Below are 19,545 nucleotides of genomic sequence, written 5' to 3'. Positions count from 1 at the left end.
CTTGGTGCAGGGAAATTCCTGTCAAGCCTCTAAGCCCATTTCCTTCCCAGGCACGTTCTTGCAATATGTCATCAGATATCAGTTTTAGGACCTAGTATGTCAGAGGACACTCAAAAGCAGAAAATGAGGAAAAAAAGTGAAATAGATTTTTCCTCTTAAAATGTATGTGTGTGTGTGTTTTATTGAATTATTAAAAACACAAGGAAAATATTCAACAGTATCTCCCATGTTTCTTGGATGTCTCCAGTTTAATTTAAATTCTATTAAATTTTTCTAATTTTGTGCCAAAATAAAGTATAAAGTATTTTAATTAAATGAAATATAAACATAGTTAAATGTAATTAAGTATAAATGAAATTATTAAACTAGCACATAAAATACATCTTTCAAAAAAGAAGTTATTAGTGAATACTGTCTTTAACTTTGAAAAACATAAAAAAATAAGGTGCTATAGCATTTTTAAACACTCCCTAACATTCCTATTAATTCAGTTGTCAATTCACAATCATCTGAAAAACAAAAATCAGTTTGGCTTATTGGACAGGCTATATTTTTCAAAGAAAATCTTAAACACAAGCATCTTATTAATATATTATCTGGACTTAGGTAGCTTAATTGAAATAAACCAAGCGCCACTTTGAGTAATGGAATGTACTAAAATTAGGTAACAATTTCATGCTACTGTACAGACAGCAAAAGTACCTGAGAGATCAATTAAATAAGTACAGTTCAAAGAGAGGGGAGAAAGGTGTTATCATAAAATTAGCACAGGTCTAAAACTGTGTTTTAGTTAAAAATCTAGGATTGTCTAATTACCCTCACTTCCAACTTAATAATAGGGAAAAACAGAATTTAAGCGTGAGAAAAGACCCTTGAGGTCAACTAATGGAACCCCTTCATAATCCAAATGAAGAAATTGGGTATGTCACTGAGTACAGTCTGACCCTAATCATTTTACTCAAAGTGCACATTAAATGGTCTCTACTCTCCCTCCCTCATCTCATATTTCATTGTATCAGCAATACCAGCATCTGTGGTTACATGCTGCAACGCCTCTTCCTTACGCTGGTTCTTCGGCCAAAAACACTCTTCCAACTCTTAAAATCCCCCCCTACTAACTCATGCTCATTCTTTAGACTTAATTGAGCTATCCACTCCTCCAAGAAGTTTTCCTTAACCCCTCTCTCACCAACCCGAGCCCTAAATGTTAGTTACATCTTCTCCCCTTTCCTAGAGTATCTTATGCATTTTTTTTTTCAATCATTCATTCATTGAACCATTCACATACTGAGTGTCAATTCTGGGCCAGTAGGCTAAAATGCTAAGGATACAGAGATAAGAGACAGTTTCTGTCCTCAAGGAGTGAACTTTGGATGCAGCAGAAATTGATCATGAACACACTTCTCACTTAAGGACCAGCTATTAACCATTTTTGTAGCCTCAGCATCCAAAATCACATATGGCATAAAGAGGTTCAATAAATATTTGTTTAATTTCACTTTTTATTGCAAGAATCAGAGCTCAATTTCTTCTTGTTTTAATGAGTGAAATGACTCAAGTAAAATTTAATCTTTTAAAACAAGGGATATATTTACTTTCTATTAATTATCTATCCATGCTGCACTCAATTTTATGTATAAAGCTATTATTGTTTATAATTGTTGCCAGTTTGATTTTTTATTATTCTTATTTCTATAGCATATTATCAATAGTATATATGATTCTATGAATAAAGGTTAATTTAGTGTATTTTCTCTCTCAGGAAAGACTTTGCAAAGGACGAGATGCTCAGATTTTGGAAGACTTCCCTGGTAGCTTCCAACAAAAGAGAAATCACATTTCCACACTTCAGCCTCCACAGTAACCATTTGTTAAGACTCTAGTAAGTGCCAGGCCCTCTGATGAGGGAGAGGGGAAGGTAGTTAAGGATCCAGTAATGAAGAAAATAGACAATATTCTTGTTCTAGAAATGCTTCCATATTATTTGAGGCTAAGAATAAAGTTTTATCCTATATGCAAAAATGTATTATCAAAGGATTTTAAGTTAAAAAAGAAATGGATTTTTAAGTCCTGCATTTTAGAAATGCTAGATTTCTTTCTTGACTTTTATCAGAATTTTAGTTCTTTGGGGTACATTTGTTAAAGTTCTCCTCTTCAGTCTCCCTCTTCTCTCTCTTCCTTCTTACAAGCTAAGCTTTCAGAAGGAATCATATCTACTTTCTGCCTATATTTTCTTATCTCACAATCACTCTTCAACTTGCAGCAAAGTGGCTTCCACCTCTACAACTGTATTAAACCCACAATAGCAAAGATCATCACTGATATCCGCACTACTTAATCTGGTGGATGATTTTCTTTACCATATTGGTCATTTAGCTACTTTTGATGTGGCTGTCTGATCATTCTGAGCCTGCTGCCTTTGCTTCTGGAAAGCTCTCATTCTGTTGGTCTCCATTACGGGCTCCCAAGCCCTGCCCTTCCCTAGCTGGCATTACTCAAGTTTCCATCCTTGTTCCACTGCTGTCTCTATAGAGACTTTACCCTCTCCTGCCAGATCTCATCCAAGCCCAGTTTTAACTATCCCTGAAATGCTTAAGTCTCCCATGAATAAATAGCTTAGAACTTTCAGCCTTGATCTCCCTCCTAGGCTTCCAACTTGTATAGCCACCTGTCTGCCGAGCATATACACTTAATTATCCCACAAGAACCTAAGGGTTGAAATTTCACATGTCAAACTCATTGTCTGCCCATCCACAATCTGCTCATCCACCACAATTCCCAACTTCAGTACCTAACACTCCCAGACAGAAAACCAAGTCATGGCCAGGCACAATGGCTCACGCCTGTAATCCCTGCACGAAGGCCGAGGCAGGTGGATCACCTGAGGTCAGGAGTTCGAGGCCAGCCTGGCCAACATGATGAAACCCTGTCTCTACTAAAAATACAAAAACAGTTATCAGAGCATGGTGGTGGGTGCCCGTAATCCCACTTACTCAGGAGGCTGAGGCAGGAGAATCGCTTGAACCCAGTAAGTTGAGGTTGCAGTGAGCCAAGATTACGCCACTGAACTCCAGCCTGGGCAACAAGAGCAAAACACTCCATCTTAAAAAAAAAAAAAAAAAGAAAGAAAAAGAAAAAAAAGAAAACCAAGTCATGTGTTCCTAGATCTCAGCATGCATTTAATCACCAAATCATACCAACTTCTTTGCTTGTTTTCCCCGTGGAATCCTTCAGTCTCTTTCATCCATATTCCCACAACTCCAGCCGAGGCCTTCATCAGCTTTACTTAAGCTACTTCATTACCCTTCTAAACCATTTCTCCAGCTCTTTGTGGTCTACTTGAAAACCATCTTTCATACTATAGAGGAATAAAGCGACTGGGGGATCCTGGAAAAGAATAAAAGCAAAGAGCTACAAGATTACAGTTTTGATTTTATGGATTTTGATCCAAATAGCTTTCAAACCAGATTAAAATACTAATGAGCCAAACTGGATGTGGGCAAGGTTGGGGGTAGGGGAGTAAGAGACAAAAGCAAGAATAACCTAGAGTAAGATTTGGCTAAATGACGAATTCCTGTTTAAGATACACTTTAAAACCCGCTAAATGGCAAAGCACTTCCATGAACTCTAAAGAGAATTGGTGCTATTTTTTTTCCTAACTCCCACAATAAGAACTTTTTTATCATCTGGATAAGAGGAGTATCATGTTTGTTTAGGATTGGTATAATCGAAATCAGCTTCACTTGGGCTTCTTATAAGCAATGACTCATGTTATTTTAGCTGGTGTGGGATCATTGCCTCATGAAGGATGACACAGCTTTAGACATGCAGAGCCTGGCCTGCTTTTTCCAATTCCATGCCTCCAGCAGCTGGAAGAGGTGGGAGTCCTCCAGCCTGCAGCTTTCTGCAACTCAGCACAATTCAGATTTTATGAAAACAGTTGCCAAGTTGACCTTGTAATTACAAGAGCCTTATAAATGAGGAGGGAAAGGAGTTCAGTTGTGGTATGTTAAAAATCACAGGGCCAGGCATCCTCTGTTTTTCAAAACAGAATCTGTGGAAACTTACAGTCAGCTCTTTCCCTCATTAATTGCTTACTCTATTGAGGTCAGTAATTTTTTTGTTTTTAAGATGACAATGAAAAATCACAGCAAATATGTTTTCAAGACTCTCCAACTTACACTCACTAAGATAATGTGCACGGGTGGTTGTAACAGTGTTTGAAAGGAAGCTAAGGAAATGCCATTCTCATAATCGACACCACCTTTTCTCTAGCTCCATACTGAGTCAGGGAACCAGTTCTCCCCTCCTCCATGTTTTCCTTGCTGTTGGCCTGCCTGCTTCCCCGAACCCAGGAGACTATGCTGTAGGTGTGCGCGAATGCTATGGTGACGGGAAGCAGGTGGTTGAACCTGGCTGGACAGGTTGGTAATTCCCTATGAGGCTCTAGGCAAGACACTTTTCCATACTTTGCTTTCCAGTTGTAGCACAGACATTGTTCCTGGCTGTCCTTACTCATGACTGGTCTTCATGAAACTTAGTTCTCATTAGCAACATACTCTGAACTCCCTAGCTGGTTAAAAATAATGAGAAGACACTCCCAAAGACATGGCAGTTAGCAGAAAAGCCCAGACAACTATTTATTGTATCATGAAAATGATAGTCCTATCTCTGTAGTTCTGGCGTCCTAAGAACTAAGTTTATTAAAATGAATAGCTTGAAAAATTAACACAAGGGCCCAGAGACTGAGGGCCATTATGATTCTGACCTTGCAGAGATTCAGGTCCAGACTAAAATGGGCCTAGGATTCGTTTTCTAAATGGAAATATCTGAGGCTCTTCTGAGGTTGGCATCATCCATGGCTCCAAGGTCACTGATGGACAAGGGCTGTACTCGGGTTTACAGGAGACCAGGGATGGCTCAGGAGTCTGAGTTTCCACAGCCTACATTTTTGAGCAAGATTTAGAACAGAACAGTGATCTCTACAATGATCATTGTCTAGGACCTGACTTGATCCCCTGGTTGCCTTCAAGTTTTCACCTTCAGTCAAGGTGAAAACTTGACTGAAAATTGGGAGAGAATAGAGGAAGAACTCATTAATTCTCATGAAGTGTTGTTTCTCAATGTTCATTAAGAATTCTTTTGGTAGGGCCGGGCAAGGTGGCTCAAGCCTGTAATTCCAGCACTTTGGGAGGCCGAGGTGGGCAGATCACCTGAGGTCAGGAGTTCCAGACCAGCCTGATCAACATGGAGAAACCTTGTCTCTACTAAAAATACAAAATTAGCCAAGCATGGTGGCACATGCCTGTAATCCCAGTTACTCGGGAGGCTGAGGCAGGAGAATCGGTTGAACTCGGGAGGCAGAAGTTGCGGTGAGCCAAGATCACGCCATTGCACTCCAGCCTGGGCAACGAGAGCGAAACTCGTCATATACACACACACACACACACACACACACACACACACACACACACACACAAAGAATTCTTATGGTATAAATCATACTGTAAGGAATTAAGCAAAAAAAAAATGTTTTTAACTATAGAAATATATTTTAGTAGTTAAAAAAGCAACTAATAGGCCGGGCGCGGTGGCTCAAGCCTGTAATCCCAGCACTTTGGGAGGCCGAGACGGGCGGATCACGAGGTCGGGAGATTGAGACCATCCTGGCTAACACGGTGAAACCCCGTCTCTACTAAAAAAATACAAAAAACTAGCCGGGCCCGGTGGCGGGCGCCTGTAGTCCCAGCTACTCGGGAGGCTGAGGCAGGAGAATGGCGTGAACCCGGGAGGCGGAGCTTGCAGTGAGCTGAGATCCGGCCACTGCACTCCAGCCTGGGCGGCAGAGCGAGACTCCGTCTCAAAAAAAAAAAAAAAAAAAAAAAAAAAAAAAAAAAAAAAAAAGCAACTAATAAAACTAAAGTGAAAAATTACAAGATCTAGTTACTAAGAACATAAACCTAAAGATGAAAGGATTAAAACCACCTGCCCTCCTTCTGCGAGAGAGAGAGAGAGAGAGAGACAGAGAGAGAGAAAGAAAGAAAAGCCCGAGAGAGAGAGAGAGAGAGAGAGAGAGAGAGAGAAAGAAAAGCCCGAGAGAGAGAGAGAGAGAGAGAGAGAGAGAGAGAAAGAAAAGCCCACCCATAGGAAGATTTCCTGTTACTGACTGCCTAGATCTTACCTTCTTAGTCAATTTGAATGTCTTCCCTAGAACATTTTGTCTAGTTTTAAATACTGTTAAATATAGTCTTAAATAAGACTATGTGAAGGGTAAGAATATAAATTTTTAAAAATCCTATTATTGAACTTCCTTCAAGTGATAATAACAGTTCTCAAATATATTATTATATTTAAATCAATTTCATATATCCATTCATAACCACTTCTATGCTTATTCCATTAAAACAGAATAGAAATGTTTGCAAAATGAAAGACTAAATCAACACTGAATATTTATAACCTCGACTATGTGGAAGTTGAACTTGCTGGTTATTAACAGGGCTATACCGGTATTGTCCCCGCTCTCAATAATCAAATTGAGGCAGAGAAACAATAAATCCATAATATACTAATAATGTTACAAGATTTAAATGACAGGTTAAAAGCACCATTTCTAGAAGAGACTGGGTTGGAATGTTGGCGCTCCTTGCTGTGTGATCTTGGGTTACTTCTGTGCTTTGGTTTCTTCCTGTGTCACAGAACTGCTGTAAAGAATAACTGGGATAATGTATGTCAAGCTTTTAGCATAGTGCTTGCCTCATTTGTAAGCTCTGATTAAAGCTAGGACTTATTTTTAAAGAATCAACGTCACAGGACCATAGGGCATGATTAGCGCATGACTGATTACCAAATGAGCATTATGGTGGTAGATGGCAGCCTGTCATGGTAGCCAGAACTCTTCTGGCTACAGTTCTCGAGGAAACCTTCAGAGAAGTTTAGTCCTCACTTCTTTGACTGTGTTTATTCATTCTCTCTCTTTTCTGCTTTTTATCTCTTGCCATTTAAATATAGATTTAATCCCAACCACTGACATGTAACTTTAGCTACTACATAAATTTTTGTGTTGTAGCGAGGGTGAGAAGAAAAGTGGAGAGAAGAAATAAATCAAATATCATAGTATGAGTTATAATGTCATTTTAGGATGTTGAGAATTTTTTCTAGTCACTGTCAGATTTCTCCACTAATCTTCAAAAACATAAAATAATTGATGGACCTTTGTATAAAGGTAAATACACTAATAGGTGGTTTCTTTTTAAGGCAAAAGCATTGGTCAGTGTTTTCTAAATTGATTTTCATAAATGAATACTCAATAGGAAATTTCAATGGGATTTTTTTCCTTGTACACTATAAATGTACATAAGTAAATTTTGTGGCTAACCACAAAGTTTAACAAAGATACAAAGATTTATCTCTGGTACATAAAAGATAATCAGTACCCAAACTTACAATTGCTAAAATAGCACAAATAAATCTCAAGTGTTTGACAGTTTAAGAAATACTACCTACTACTTTTGTCCTTGGTTTCCAGTTTCGCCTTCCTGTGCTTTGTATTGTGTGTTTGTATGCAGTCATCATCTATTCATCTAAGGGATCAGAAAAGGAATACATAGATTTAATTAGTTTTTAAGAGTAACATGACACAGGCAGCTGGTTGTCTAAGGGATACTTAGTATATGTTCTCCCAACCTTGGAATTACATGGCACTAACTACCTGTCAAATGGATAGTTTATCTATATTATGCATTTATTGAAGAGTGACATAACACACACATTTGATACTCAAAGAATGTGTTATAAACCCCAGATAGTTAAGAAGATGCATATATAGCAAAACAATCTACTTTCTTTACTTTCCACTTTAGAGACTAAAGAACTTGAAGTTTTTGTACACTTTATTATTTTGTTTTGATGCACAGCCTACAGTAATCACAAAGAAATGATGTATGAAACTTCATATGATAAAGAATGATACATTATGGAAAACTCACTAACTCAATAACCAGAGCACAGCAAGAGACAAAAAGCAAACAAGCTAAAAAAAAAAAACTCTCAAAGAAACCAAAATAAATGCTATCAAATTCTTTAACAAAAGAGTATACACTTTAGTCCTTTAAACCGCATTTCCTTTACATAGTTGTAACAAGCTGGTTATCTAATCAAAAGTAAATTACAAAGCATGTTAAAAGTAACAATATTAGAAATAAAAGTACTGCTAAAGACTTTCAGAGCTGCCTGAAGAAATAAGTAATAATTTCAATTTTTAGGAAATAAAACAATATACCAATATAGACTATTAGTAAAGCAAGCAAACTTACACATCTCAACAGGTACCTTTACTTTAGTAACACATGCAATTATGCTGTCTTAATGATAATAGTTATTAAGAAAAGGTTAATTTCTAACACTATTTAAGGGTATGCCTGACTTATTTTCATCCAAAGAGGCTTAAAAACAAAGCAAAGTGTATTGCCTAAATAGATAGAATTTATTTCCAAAATTTTCTTCTGAAAAACATTCCATTTATCTCCTTTGCTTTGCTATATAACATTTTACTTTTATTCTTGGCTAGAACTGATATCTAGAGACCATATGGTTGAGAAATAAGAACATGGCAATTACCTCAGAAACAAAATTGTTTAGTTTGAGGATGGAATGTGAAAAAATTCTGATTACATGCAAATTAGAATGTTTACTTTAGTTAAAATACATTTGCAGATGTTCACATAACATCTCTGGAACACTAGTAAGAGGAAAATGTTTTCCATCAGGTACAAAGATAATTCTAAAAGAATAAAAGATAGTTTCAGTAATACTCTCTAGGCAAACTGGGATTTAAGAACAGCTACACTCTGTTTACACAGCATTTAATTTAGCAACTTTCTGATTCTTTTTTTTTTTTGGAGGCAGAGTTTCACTCTTGTTGCCAAGGCTAGAGTACAATGGCGTGATCTTGGCTTACCGCAACCTCCGCCTCCTGGGTTCAAGTGATTTTCCTGCCTCAGCCTCCCAAGTAGCTGGGACTACAGGCGCCCACCAACACGCCCAACTAATTTTGTATTTTTTTCTAAGTAGAGACGGGGCTTCACCATGTTAGTCAGGTTGGTCTTGAACTCCCAACCTCAGGTGATTCGCTCACCTCGGCCTCCCAAAGTGCTGGGATTATAGGTGTGAGCCACTGCACCCAGCCGATTTATTTTCTTTGAGCCTATTTAATAAACATTTGCTTCCAAAAAAATTGTAAAAAATAGAAAATCTATCTTTAGAGCTTTCATAAAGTCAGACCAGGTCAAATTAAATCATTTTTTACACTTTGTATCAAAACTGAAAAAAAAAAAAAAGAGTGGATTAAATGACTGTTGATGCCTATTTATATTTGGCTGACTTTTTAAAAACGAATGGGGTAAAAACAAAATCAGCAAGACTCCTAGATGTCTATTTCATAGTATGTAAAGTCAGTCAAATATAGAAGAAATGAGAGAAATAAAGTCACCTTTAGAACACCACCTTAGTGAATTTTACTGACAAGATCCACAGATAAATGCTAAAAGGAAAGTTTAAAGAGAAAAAAGATATTTCCATAGTCTCAAAGTATCTCTCCAAAGGTAGCTATTAATTATAGAGAGGAAAATAGTAACTTTATAGTACAGAAATCTGGCAGATACCACCTTATCCAGATGATCAAACCTAACACCAATATTAGTAAGATGTCAACATCGCATACCCACTGTATGGTGCCCTCAGAGGAACCCAATATTACTTCCACAGATTTCTCATCAAAAATGCATCAGCTTGGTCAGGCATGAAGGCTCACATCTGTAATCTCCGCAACTGGGGAGGTCAAGGTGGGCAGATCACTTCAGCCCAGAAGTTTGAGACCAGTCTGGGCAACATGGCAAAACTACATCTCTACAAAAAATACAAAAATAAGCCAGGCATGGTGGCATGTGCCTGTAGCCTCAGCAACTCAGGAGGCTGAGATGGGAGGATTACTCAGGTCCAGGAGGTCGAGGCTACAGTGAGCCGTAATTAGACCACTACACTCCAGCCTGGGTGACAGTGCAAGACCTTGGCTCAAAAAAAAAAAACAACAAAACAAAACAAAACAAAAAACCATAACCTTAATCTAATCATGAGAAACATCAGACCAACCCAATTTGAAGGACTTCTTATAAATCACCAACCAGTTCTCAAAAAGTGTCATGAAAGACAAGGACAGACTGTCAGATTGCAGGAGACTCAGGAGATACAACAAAATTCAGTGTGGAGTCCTACATTCAATTCTACAACAGGAAAATTCCAATTCTAGTGGAAAACTGGTGAAATCAGAACATAGTTCGTAGTTTATAGTATTGTATCAGTTTTACTTTGTTTAGTTTTCACAAATGGTATTCTGGTTTTGCAAGATGCTAACATTTGGGGAATCTGGGTAAAGGTTACGCAGAAACTTTCTGGACTACTTTTGCAAGTTTCAAAATTACATCCAAATAGAAAGTTAAAAGTTACGACTTTTTAGTCATCATCTTCATCTACATGAGGCGATTCTACAATACTCTAAATTCCCTAAATTTTTGTGCATACGTTACAGATTAATGATCAGGGAGAAGTGAGCAGCTTAAAAATGGATACAGCAACTGGCCAAATATGTAGCCATATGACACCATCAAAGGAAATGCACCAGATGTTTTCCAACAGCTCTGCATACAGAGGAACCTACGCTCAGCAGGGATCCCACTGTAAAAAGAAACCAGAGACACCAACTCTGGTTTCAACCATAACATAAAGAATGACCTACAAATACCTATTGTCTAGTAAGAATCTTATTTCCATTACTGTTTTTGAATACTCTCAAGAAAGCATACCTAGTATCCCCCAGAATTTGGTGTCCCTGTGCATGTGTACCTTAACTCATACAGGCCTACACGAATGCTTAGTAAGAGTTAACACTTGGAAATAAATGTCTTCTTAATTAATTAATTTCAGTCCAGGAAGGTACCAATAAATCTATCATTAAAAGTTGCTAAATTTAGTTTTTCCTCAATATAAAATATGTACTTTCTAATCATCAATTTCATTTTAATGAAATTATTTTATTATTAAGAATCGTTATGAAACAATAGCCCCCTCATAGAAGTTTAAACATTGCTGTAGAATTAGAATTCCTAGGATAACCTTGGTTAGCTTGTATATTTGTTTTCGAGGAAGAGTTGGCTGTTTCCCTCCTCTATTTTTGTCCTCTCTCGGGAAGTTTATGGTATAACTAGATAAATTTCAGAAATAATCATGGCCATTTTCTACTATACCTTCACTAAAAAAAATTGTATTTCATTATTTGTATATACTCAGGAAACCCTTGAAAAACAAAATATCTAGCTTTATCCCTGGCTACCTTTCATTTTATCAGTGAAATTATTTTGTATGTTTGTCCATAGTCTCACTCTGGATTCTGAATAGAAGCTTGGCCTCTCTAAAATTCATGATTCTAATTTCAACCATTTAACAGAACTGATCATTTATAGTTATTTTATTCTCTTTCTTCCTTTACAAGAGGATGTGGATACACAATTCTGTGAAAAAAAGAATTAGTTCTCTTCCTCCCAACAAATACTTATGACTTGTGAGTCTCTTCGATGCATGAATAAATTTTGCAGTGGTTTGAACCACCCATGATCTAGAAATGCACTGTAGACACCAAGTAGGACTCCCTGCCACTGTTAAGCATATAAAAGTGCTAAACCCAGAAGGCACTTGGTGTTCCTCATCAGGAATAAGCCTAAATTGCCCAGAAACGCAAGCTGAGTATGTTTTTTGTTGTTGTTGTAATATCAAATTAGTTGACCAAAATGGAAAATCAGTGAGAATGAAATATGTTTGCCAAAACTTCCTCTGAGGGAATGATGCTCTTGCTTTAAACTGCTGAAAAGTTTGTGTGCCTATTAGGGACAGAAAGATGTTGTATCTTCATGGTTTTCTTGCCTTTTAGCTCCAAAGAAACAAATTAAAATTCGTGTTACAAGTATGCCATGCTACTGAAAAGTCATAGCCAAAATAGACTTTGTGGGGTCCTTGAAATTAATTCCTAAGAAAACTTTAAAAGATAAAAGTAATATGAGAAAATATAATTAATTATGAGAATTAACAAGCAAGTCTATCCATCCTCACACTCTATTAGAATCAAGGAATATGGTGACAGAAATTGAATAAAAAAATAGGAAATAATTCTTAAAGAAACAGGAGGTGTGGGAAGGAATCCTAAAGGCTCAAAAGGAAATATGTATAACAGTATTTTAAATGCCACAGCAGATTGCCCCATGCAAATTAAAAGGGCAAAAACAGAACAGGACAAGATGGACAAAGGATAATCTATTTATTAAAAATCAACGTATCAACTTATATATTCTGAATATCGATTTTAAAAAAAGAACTTAAATCTGAGGATTCCTTACTGTCAATATATCCCAACCTAGAATCTTTTAGGTACACGTAACTCCCTCTAAAGCCAGTGTATTTATATGACTTCAGGTGGTTTCATTCATTATGCTCCACACACAGTTTTAACTAATTTATAAAATGAGGTAAGAAGGAATGATTCCTTTGATTCTTCGGAATTGCAAGATCGGAGCTATAAAACTCAGATATTTGAGTTTTAAATGTCCCTTTTCTTTTTCTTGACAAACAAGGCTAATTCTTAACCTTGTTTTGTTTGTCCACTTCTGATAGTGATGCAAGTACCAAAACTGTTTGACTCTCCTCTTTACAGCAACAACACCTGATTAAAAGTGGTAACAGTAGGAATACAGCTAACATATCTGGTGCTTCCTTTACCTTAGTCAATATCCTAAGTAGCGGAAGTAAATTGCCCAAGGCCACACTGTAGTAACTGGTGTAGAGTCAGGGTCTGCCAATGTGACCTCAAGCCTGAGTAACTGACAAGTACATGGAAAACAAAATAAAATTAGTAAAATAAAAGAAAATGAGCAGGCCCTAAAGAAATTGCTTCAGTGTTGAAGGGAAACAGGGAGAGCATGGCAAACAAGCACAGCAGCCCCCATGATGGAGCAGCCTTGGCTCAGCTTCAGCTAGGGATGGCAGGCAGCAGGGCAGGCCTGAGATGCTGCGTCCTTCAATCTTTTTTTTTTTTTAATGGTTAGCTAAAAATCCAGATTTACATCTGAAGCCTCTTGATGTAGAAATACTTATTTCATCTTTTTTCTCAAAGTCTTGCTGGTTTGAAAGGTAAAGGACCACATTCTTGGGGCAGGGACTATGTCCCATTTATCTTTGTAACCCAAATGTCTAACATGTTGCTGGCACATAGTAGGCACAAACAGGTTGAGGCTGGCAGTTAAAAATCCCACCATTTTATCTTGGCTATTTTGTAATCTTGGCAGGAATTCATTAATTTATTCAACAAATATTTATTGGGCTACTACGATGTACCAGATACTGCTCTGGGGATATAATAGTGGAAAAAAATGACCAAATAGAAAGATATTATATTCTATTTTACTGGGAAAAGGCTAGGAAAAAAACCCTTAAAAACATATAAACTCAAGTGTAGTAGAGGTCTAGAAAATAAAAAAGAATGGTTTGCTTTGAGAACCTATGCCACCAAGAGCTAAAAAATAATGATAATTAGATACAAAAGTCCACGCTTTCTAGTGCCATTCTGGTCATTGCTCCACAAATAGGTTACAAATGTGTAAGCAATTTAAAGGAAAGGGTATTCTTGAAAGAGAGAGTGCTTTCTTCAGAAGTAGAACAATATGATCTTGCTTCTTGGCTTGAAAGGAAGTATTGATCGTTAGTTAGTGAGTCAAAGGTTAATAACTTGGGCCTGATTATTTCTGTTATCAGACTTACGATTAATGGTGTCCTCTGGCTCTTTGTAAATACAGGAACCTCTTTTTGATTGCTTTTTTACTAGGAACCAAGGAATTAAGCTATTCTCTTGTGATTGGGTTGCAGAGGGCCGGGGGGCCTGCAGCAGAGGGACAATGGTACCAAGGCTCCCAGAGAGTGCAGGGCAGTCACCAAAAATGCAAACTTGGAACGACGTGAATCTAATTGGCAACCTTAAGGTGAAATACTAGCTCTGACATGTAACGCTTGCTCTCAAGTATTATCATTCCACAAGACCACATGCTGAGTTAATAGAACTTCTGCTTCTAGTTTGCTTTGGAAACGGATGTAGTTTCAAATCGCCCAAATGGCACAATCTGGCTGGTGCTCTGAGACAGCTGCTGGGAATTATAGACAGGACAGCTACACTAGAATCGTTTAAGAAATGGACAAACTCGGCCCATGCTTTTCATCAACACACACACACACACAGACACACACACACACATATATATATATATATTTAGTTAGTCATAATCTGAGTACTTACAGCCAATGATTATGTTTAGAAAAGAAAATACCCTAAAGACAAATGCCAGTTTTTATTTTCAAGGAGCCTTTAAAAGTATATGCACAACTCCTAAAGCTGGAAAAAAATGTTATTTTCCCACTGTCTTTATATAAAAGTGAGATTTCACTCAACCTGCTGTTTTTGAAAGAAACAACATTTTCTTTGTTAGCCAAGTCCAACATAGATCTCTTGCCAATGTAGTTTGTTCTTCCCATGGATACTAGCCAAAAAGTATTCCTTGAAATAAAGTCACAATCTGTTAATTAGGAAATCAATTAAAATCACAATCAATTAAATTAGGAAACAGAAGCAATCATTATCACGTAACTAAAGTTAAAAGTATGAGAAAAAAGAAATGATTAAAAATAAACATGATGAAAACACATCACTCAAATTGCCCACTTGTAAAGAAAAGCACTCATCAATGGATCAGATAGTCACATTTACACAAATAAAACTTCCCCCAAATATGTATCAAATACCAAACCATCTCACTCATCACAATACTTTTGTCTACCCACTTAACCATTTTTGTTTTAGTTAAGGAGAGTCTCATTGGCCTTGATCTTGCATCAAATGGATGATCACTGACACAGTAATTTAACATAGATCCCTCATTAAATCTGAAATATACAGGATGAGATGCGTATAGGCTTCTTTTGACCAAAAGGAAATATAATTGCATTCACAACATAGAGTTGACATCAGCAGTAATCAAATAATGACACCAATGCATTTATACAGTTGAAAGGTTTTAACATGTAGAAATAAAATTGTCTTTTAAAGTCTACTGAGGTGTACTTTTTAGAGAATTTCTCAACCTACATTTTAAATCAGAAATGCAGTTACTGAACAAGCTCTCAAAAGGAGTATTTTGAGGATTTAGGGTTATGTATTTTAATGTTTTCTTTTCATGTGCTGCTTGTGTTTCATTTGGAAAATTTTTTAATTTCCCGAGATTTTATAGGCAACTTTGGCCGAAATGGGTGTATATATATATATATATATATATATATATATATATATATACACATGACTTATCCTCAAATCGTATCAAGAATGCAATCCCGCTGCTAATCTCTGCTAGCCAACGACTTCAGCCCAGGCTAGTGCAGCCTTCGAGCGTTTCCCACCTCCAGTCAAAGACAATGCAAAGAACCCCAGGCTCACTCATCTAGTCCACCAAAACTTGAAACAACTATCTGCGCCCAGGCAGAAGGCGCAGCTGCACGGCGAACCCCCCAAGCCCGGCGCGACTGCGCCGCCCTGGCGGGAGCGGCTCCGGGTACCTGCTGAGCGGGTGGCTGGCGGCGGCCCGGGGCGCGCAGCGCGACTCTGCGTTGGGGGGCTGGGCGCGGGCGTACGAGTGGTAGGCGGTCAGCACCACGCCGCCCGAGTCCTCCACCTCCATCGTCAGCCACGCATGTCTCGGCGCCGGCCCCAGAACAAAGACCGGGACCAGCATGGACCGGCGCGCCGGGAGGCTGTCAGCAGCTGGGCAGCGGGGCCGGAGGTGCGACCAGCCGCTCTCTCCCGCGGCTGTCAGTGGCCCCCGGGCAGGCCCGCCCCGCCCCGCCCCGCCCCGGGCGCGCGAATTCGCAGACGCTGGGAACCACGCCCACGGGCTGGAGTAGGGGCGGGCATTGTGTGTGTGTGTGTGTGTGTGTGTGTGTGTGTGTGTGCGCGCGCGCGCGCGCGCGCGTGCGTGCCTGTGTGTGCGTGTGTGTGCCTGTTTGTGTGCCTGTGTATGTCTGCACGCCTGTGTGTGCCTGTGTGTGCGTTTGTGCCTGTGTGCGCGCGCCTTTGTGTGTCCGTGTGTGCGCTTTTGTGTGTCCGTGTGTGTGTGTGTGTGTGTGTGTGTGTAAGCCTTTGGGTGTCCATGTTTGTTCCTGTGTGCGCGTTTGTGCCTCTGTGTGCGCGCCCGTGTGTACGTGTGTGTCCGTGTGTGTGTGTGCGCGCGCCTTTGTGTCCGTGTGTGTGCCTGTGTGTTTGCGCCTGTGTGTGCGTGTGCGCGCATGTGTCGGGAGTGCGGGGGGAGGTGTGATCCCCGCTTCTAGGAAACTGGAAACCGGCCGGGATCCTTTGGGGCTCCTGCTAGCGGCTCTAGTAAAGTTTGTTTTTCATTGTTTCTTTTTTTTTCCTTTTCTCACTCCCCCTCCCAGCCCGCTTCCAACTGGAGGCTTATCCTGTGGCTGGGAACATTTCCTGCCTGGCTGCAAGGAGTGAGACTAAGAAACCATACCTCAGGCTGAGGAGAGAGGCGGGGTTTGAAATGTGTGCTCTGGGGAAGAAAAGGAGAAAATGTGACACTCTGTCATTTAAAGCATCCACATCAAAAATTGAAGAACTGGATTACCTTGCTGTTGACTTAGTCAAGTTACAATAAACTTGATTTCCTTTTGGGTCAGGTAATTCCCTCTCATAGCAAGGGAACGCTTCCCTCCCCCACCCTCAATCTCACTACCAGACTCTTACCTCACTCTCACATCCCTTTCCTCCTCCCAGTCATGATCAAATTAACAGATACCGTTTGCAGCTTGTCTGAAAATTAGACTTTATTATTATAGGCCAAATGGATGTTATTTCCAGAAGTTACTGTTGGTGGGGGAGGATGTAGGGACTGGTTCGAGGTAGATAAAAAGGGGCATCATTAGAAATCTTGAGTCTGAAGTATGTCCTTATCCACATAGGACTAATAGCACAAATGGAAAAATACGACATTCTTATAGCTGATTAAAAAGTAACCAGAAGTATGCCTAGGAAGAGGCCCACGTGAATGTTTTACTCACATGGACAGTGTTTTATCTGCTGTCTCTTCCACACATCCCTAGGAGCTAGATGAAGTAGAAAGACAAGTTAATCTATCCCTTACTGGAGGGCAACTTGATCATGCTACTTAACATCTCGGAATCTGTGTTGCTGCCTCTGTGAAATGGGGAAAATAACATTCATCTTGTAGGATTAAAGCAACAAGTACCTGTTAGGTTTTCAAGAAATGGGGGTACTCTTTGCTCTTTACATTCATCAAGAAGGGACACATTTATTTTCATTGCACTTTCAGAGTTTGGGAAAACATAAGTTTTTCATCCAAAATGCTTTAAAAAATGTTTTATTAATTAAACGGTAAGCTAATAATGACTAAATTTACTAACGTGTTAGATGGTGTACATTAGCTGTTTAAACAATGGTGTACATTAGCTGTTTAAACAGGTAGGTAGTATTATTATCCCAATTTTATGGATAAAGAAACTTATCAAGCACGAGTGTATGGAAAAGACACATGCAAAGAATGCTTTATTCTCCAAAGTTTTCAGATAAAAAGAGGCATCTGTTTACTTACTGTGCTTTATGCCAATGCATAAAACTAAGACAATACCTTCTTAAAACGTGAAGTTGAAAAACCACTGTAGGTACTGATATGTATCCACAATTCTTCATCTAAAACCTTGGGAACAGATGCATTTCAGAAATTACATCTACTTTTTATTTTTAAATGATAATTTCATGCATGCACCATTTAATATAAAAAACCCTCAGCCCAGTAAATTTGGGACAGTATTGTATATTTAAGTGTATTACTTCTGCAGCAAAGAAAAATGAATATTGACTTTGAGTAGGATAAAGTCTATAGATAGCCTCACATTTGTTCAGGTCAAGTTTATCACCCAATAAATTTTGGCACCAAACTTCATAAAAGCTTGTAATTTTTATCTGATAGTATTTTAGAATTATCATAAGGAATTATAGTAGTGGAACTTTTTCTGGGCATGGGACATTCTTCTTTTATTTTTCTGAACTACAGACTCACAATATGAAATACCTACAGGGTCTTTTCTTATAAACATTTTGATCGTAACACGGCCTCTAGATGCCCCGCATTGCAGTAACGCCTCATCCTGCCAGCCAAGGAGCCCTCCTCCTCTTGTGTATTCACATTGTAGACGCCCTGGTTTCACTTTGGACTCCTCCCTCCAATCGATGATCAAATCTGTCATTTGTTCCTCAAAATATCTGCCAACCATTCTTTGAATTCCCACCGCTAATGTCTTTGCCCTCTCGTCACCATCTCCTGACTAGGTGGCCGCAATCTTTCCTTCACAAAGATTACTTTCCATCAGCTTCCTCTTAAGCCCCATCCCCTTTCAAAATGCTGTTTGGGTGATTTTCCTAAAATGCAGAACATCCTCTTCTTCTTTCTCAGAAAGCCCTCAAATGTAACCTACTTGCTACAAATTGAAGTCCAAACTCCTTAGTGTGGCCTCTCCTTAATCTATTTTGATCTCCTAGTACTTCATCACTCCCAAGGCCCTGTGGCCCACTTACACCAGCCTGTCCTGTGATCTTACTTTGTCTTTGCCTCTACCTAGTATTTCTTGTCTGGAAATCCTGGAAAACCCTCTATATACCACTATAAAGCCTCTCAGGTGTTCCTAATTCAAAGCAACCCTCCTTCTGCCCTTCTGTGGAAATTGCTCTTACTTTCATTATAACAAATAATTTCATTCGGCCATGTAATTAAAGCACAGTCAGCCAAACACTGTGCTGTGTGCATTCTCCACGCCTGCGCCCAGGGCAGATGTTGCTAACAGATCTTAGCATTTTTTTTCCACTGAGCCCAGATATGGCCATGAAAGCTACCTCAAAATAGAACCCCAAACCAGCAAGATAGCTTTGAGATGAAAACTACTTGCTAACTCAAGATTGTATTACTATTTTCCAGCAAATTCGTGTCTTTTACTAAATTGTAAGCTACTGGAAGGGCGAGGGTCATGTTTTTGTCTTTATAGCCCAGAGCCTGTAGTGTTTTGCAGAGTAGGCATTCAATAAGGAATAGTTGTTGAAAGAATGAACGTACGAATCAATGAGTGAATCAGTGAACGAGATAATACTCTTTAGTGCAGCAGTTTCAACCTTGCAGAGTAGCCAAGTGTAAGGGTCAAAGGGAAACTTCTTTGCCCTCGGAAAGTTCACTGAAAAATTAACTCACAGAAGGCAGATTAATTGGAGAAAAGGCATAAAGATGTATTTCATGTATAAACACAGGAGCCTTCAGAATGAAGACCCAAAAGTATAGGGGAAGTTATCCATTTTTATGCTTAGTTTCAACATAGTATGGAGAGCCATGCAGAAATATG

At 38.8% G+C, this 19,545-nt stretch overlaps 1 protein-coding gene and 1 long non-coding RNA gene across 3 annotated transcripts in view; one reads left to right on the top strand and one right to left on the bottom strand.

Moving 5' to 3' along the window:
- Positions 1-16,549, bottom strand: part of ARHGAP28 (Rho GTPase activating protein 28) — a 198,080-nt gene extending 181,531 nt beyond the window's left edge. Inside the window, exon 1 of one of the 2 annotated variants that reach the window (XM_028838212.2) lies at positions 15,700-16,549. In XM_028838212.2, the coding sequence (XP_028694045.2) occupies positions 15,700-16,427 (728 nt within the window). In that variant the 5' untranslated portion in view covers positions 16,428-16,549. The remainder of the gene's footprint in view (positions 1-15,699) is intronic. The other variant, XM_077974761.1, reaches the window with a different exon arrangement.
- On the top strand, positions 15,781-16,814 carry LOC144336386 (uncharacterized). The gene is made up of 2 exons (XR_013408129.1): positions 15,781-15,923; positions 16,573-16,814. It is a non-coding gene; the product is annotated as an uncharacterized LOC144336386 (long non-coding RNA).
- Positions 16,815-19,545: the final 2,731 nt, after the last annotated feature.

This window comes from Macaca mulatta, chromosome 18, assembly GCF_049350105.2.
Source record: "Macaca mulatta isolate MMU2019108-1 chromosome 18, T2T-MMU8v2.0, whole genome shotgun sequence".
Lineage (NCBI taxonomy): Eukaryota > Metazoa > Chordata > Mammalia > Primates > Cercopithecidae > Macaca > Macaca mulatta.
The sequence above is the reverse complement of the archived record's forward strand: the minus strand, read 5'-3'. Positions and strand labels throughout refer to the sequence as shown.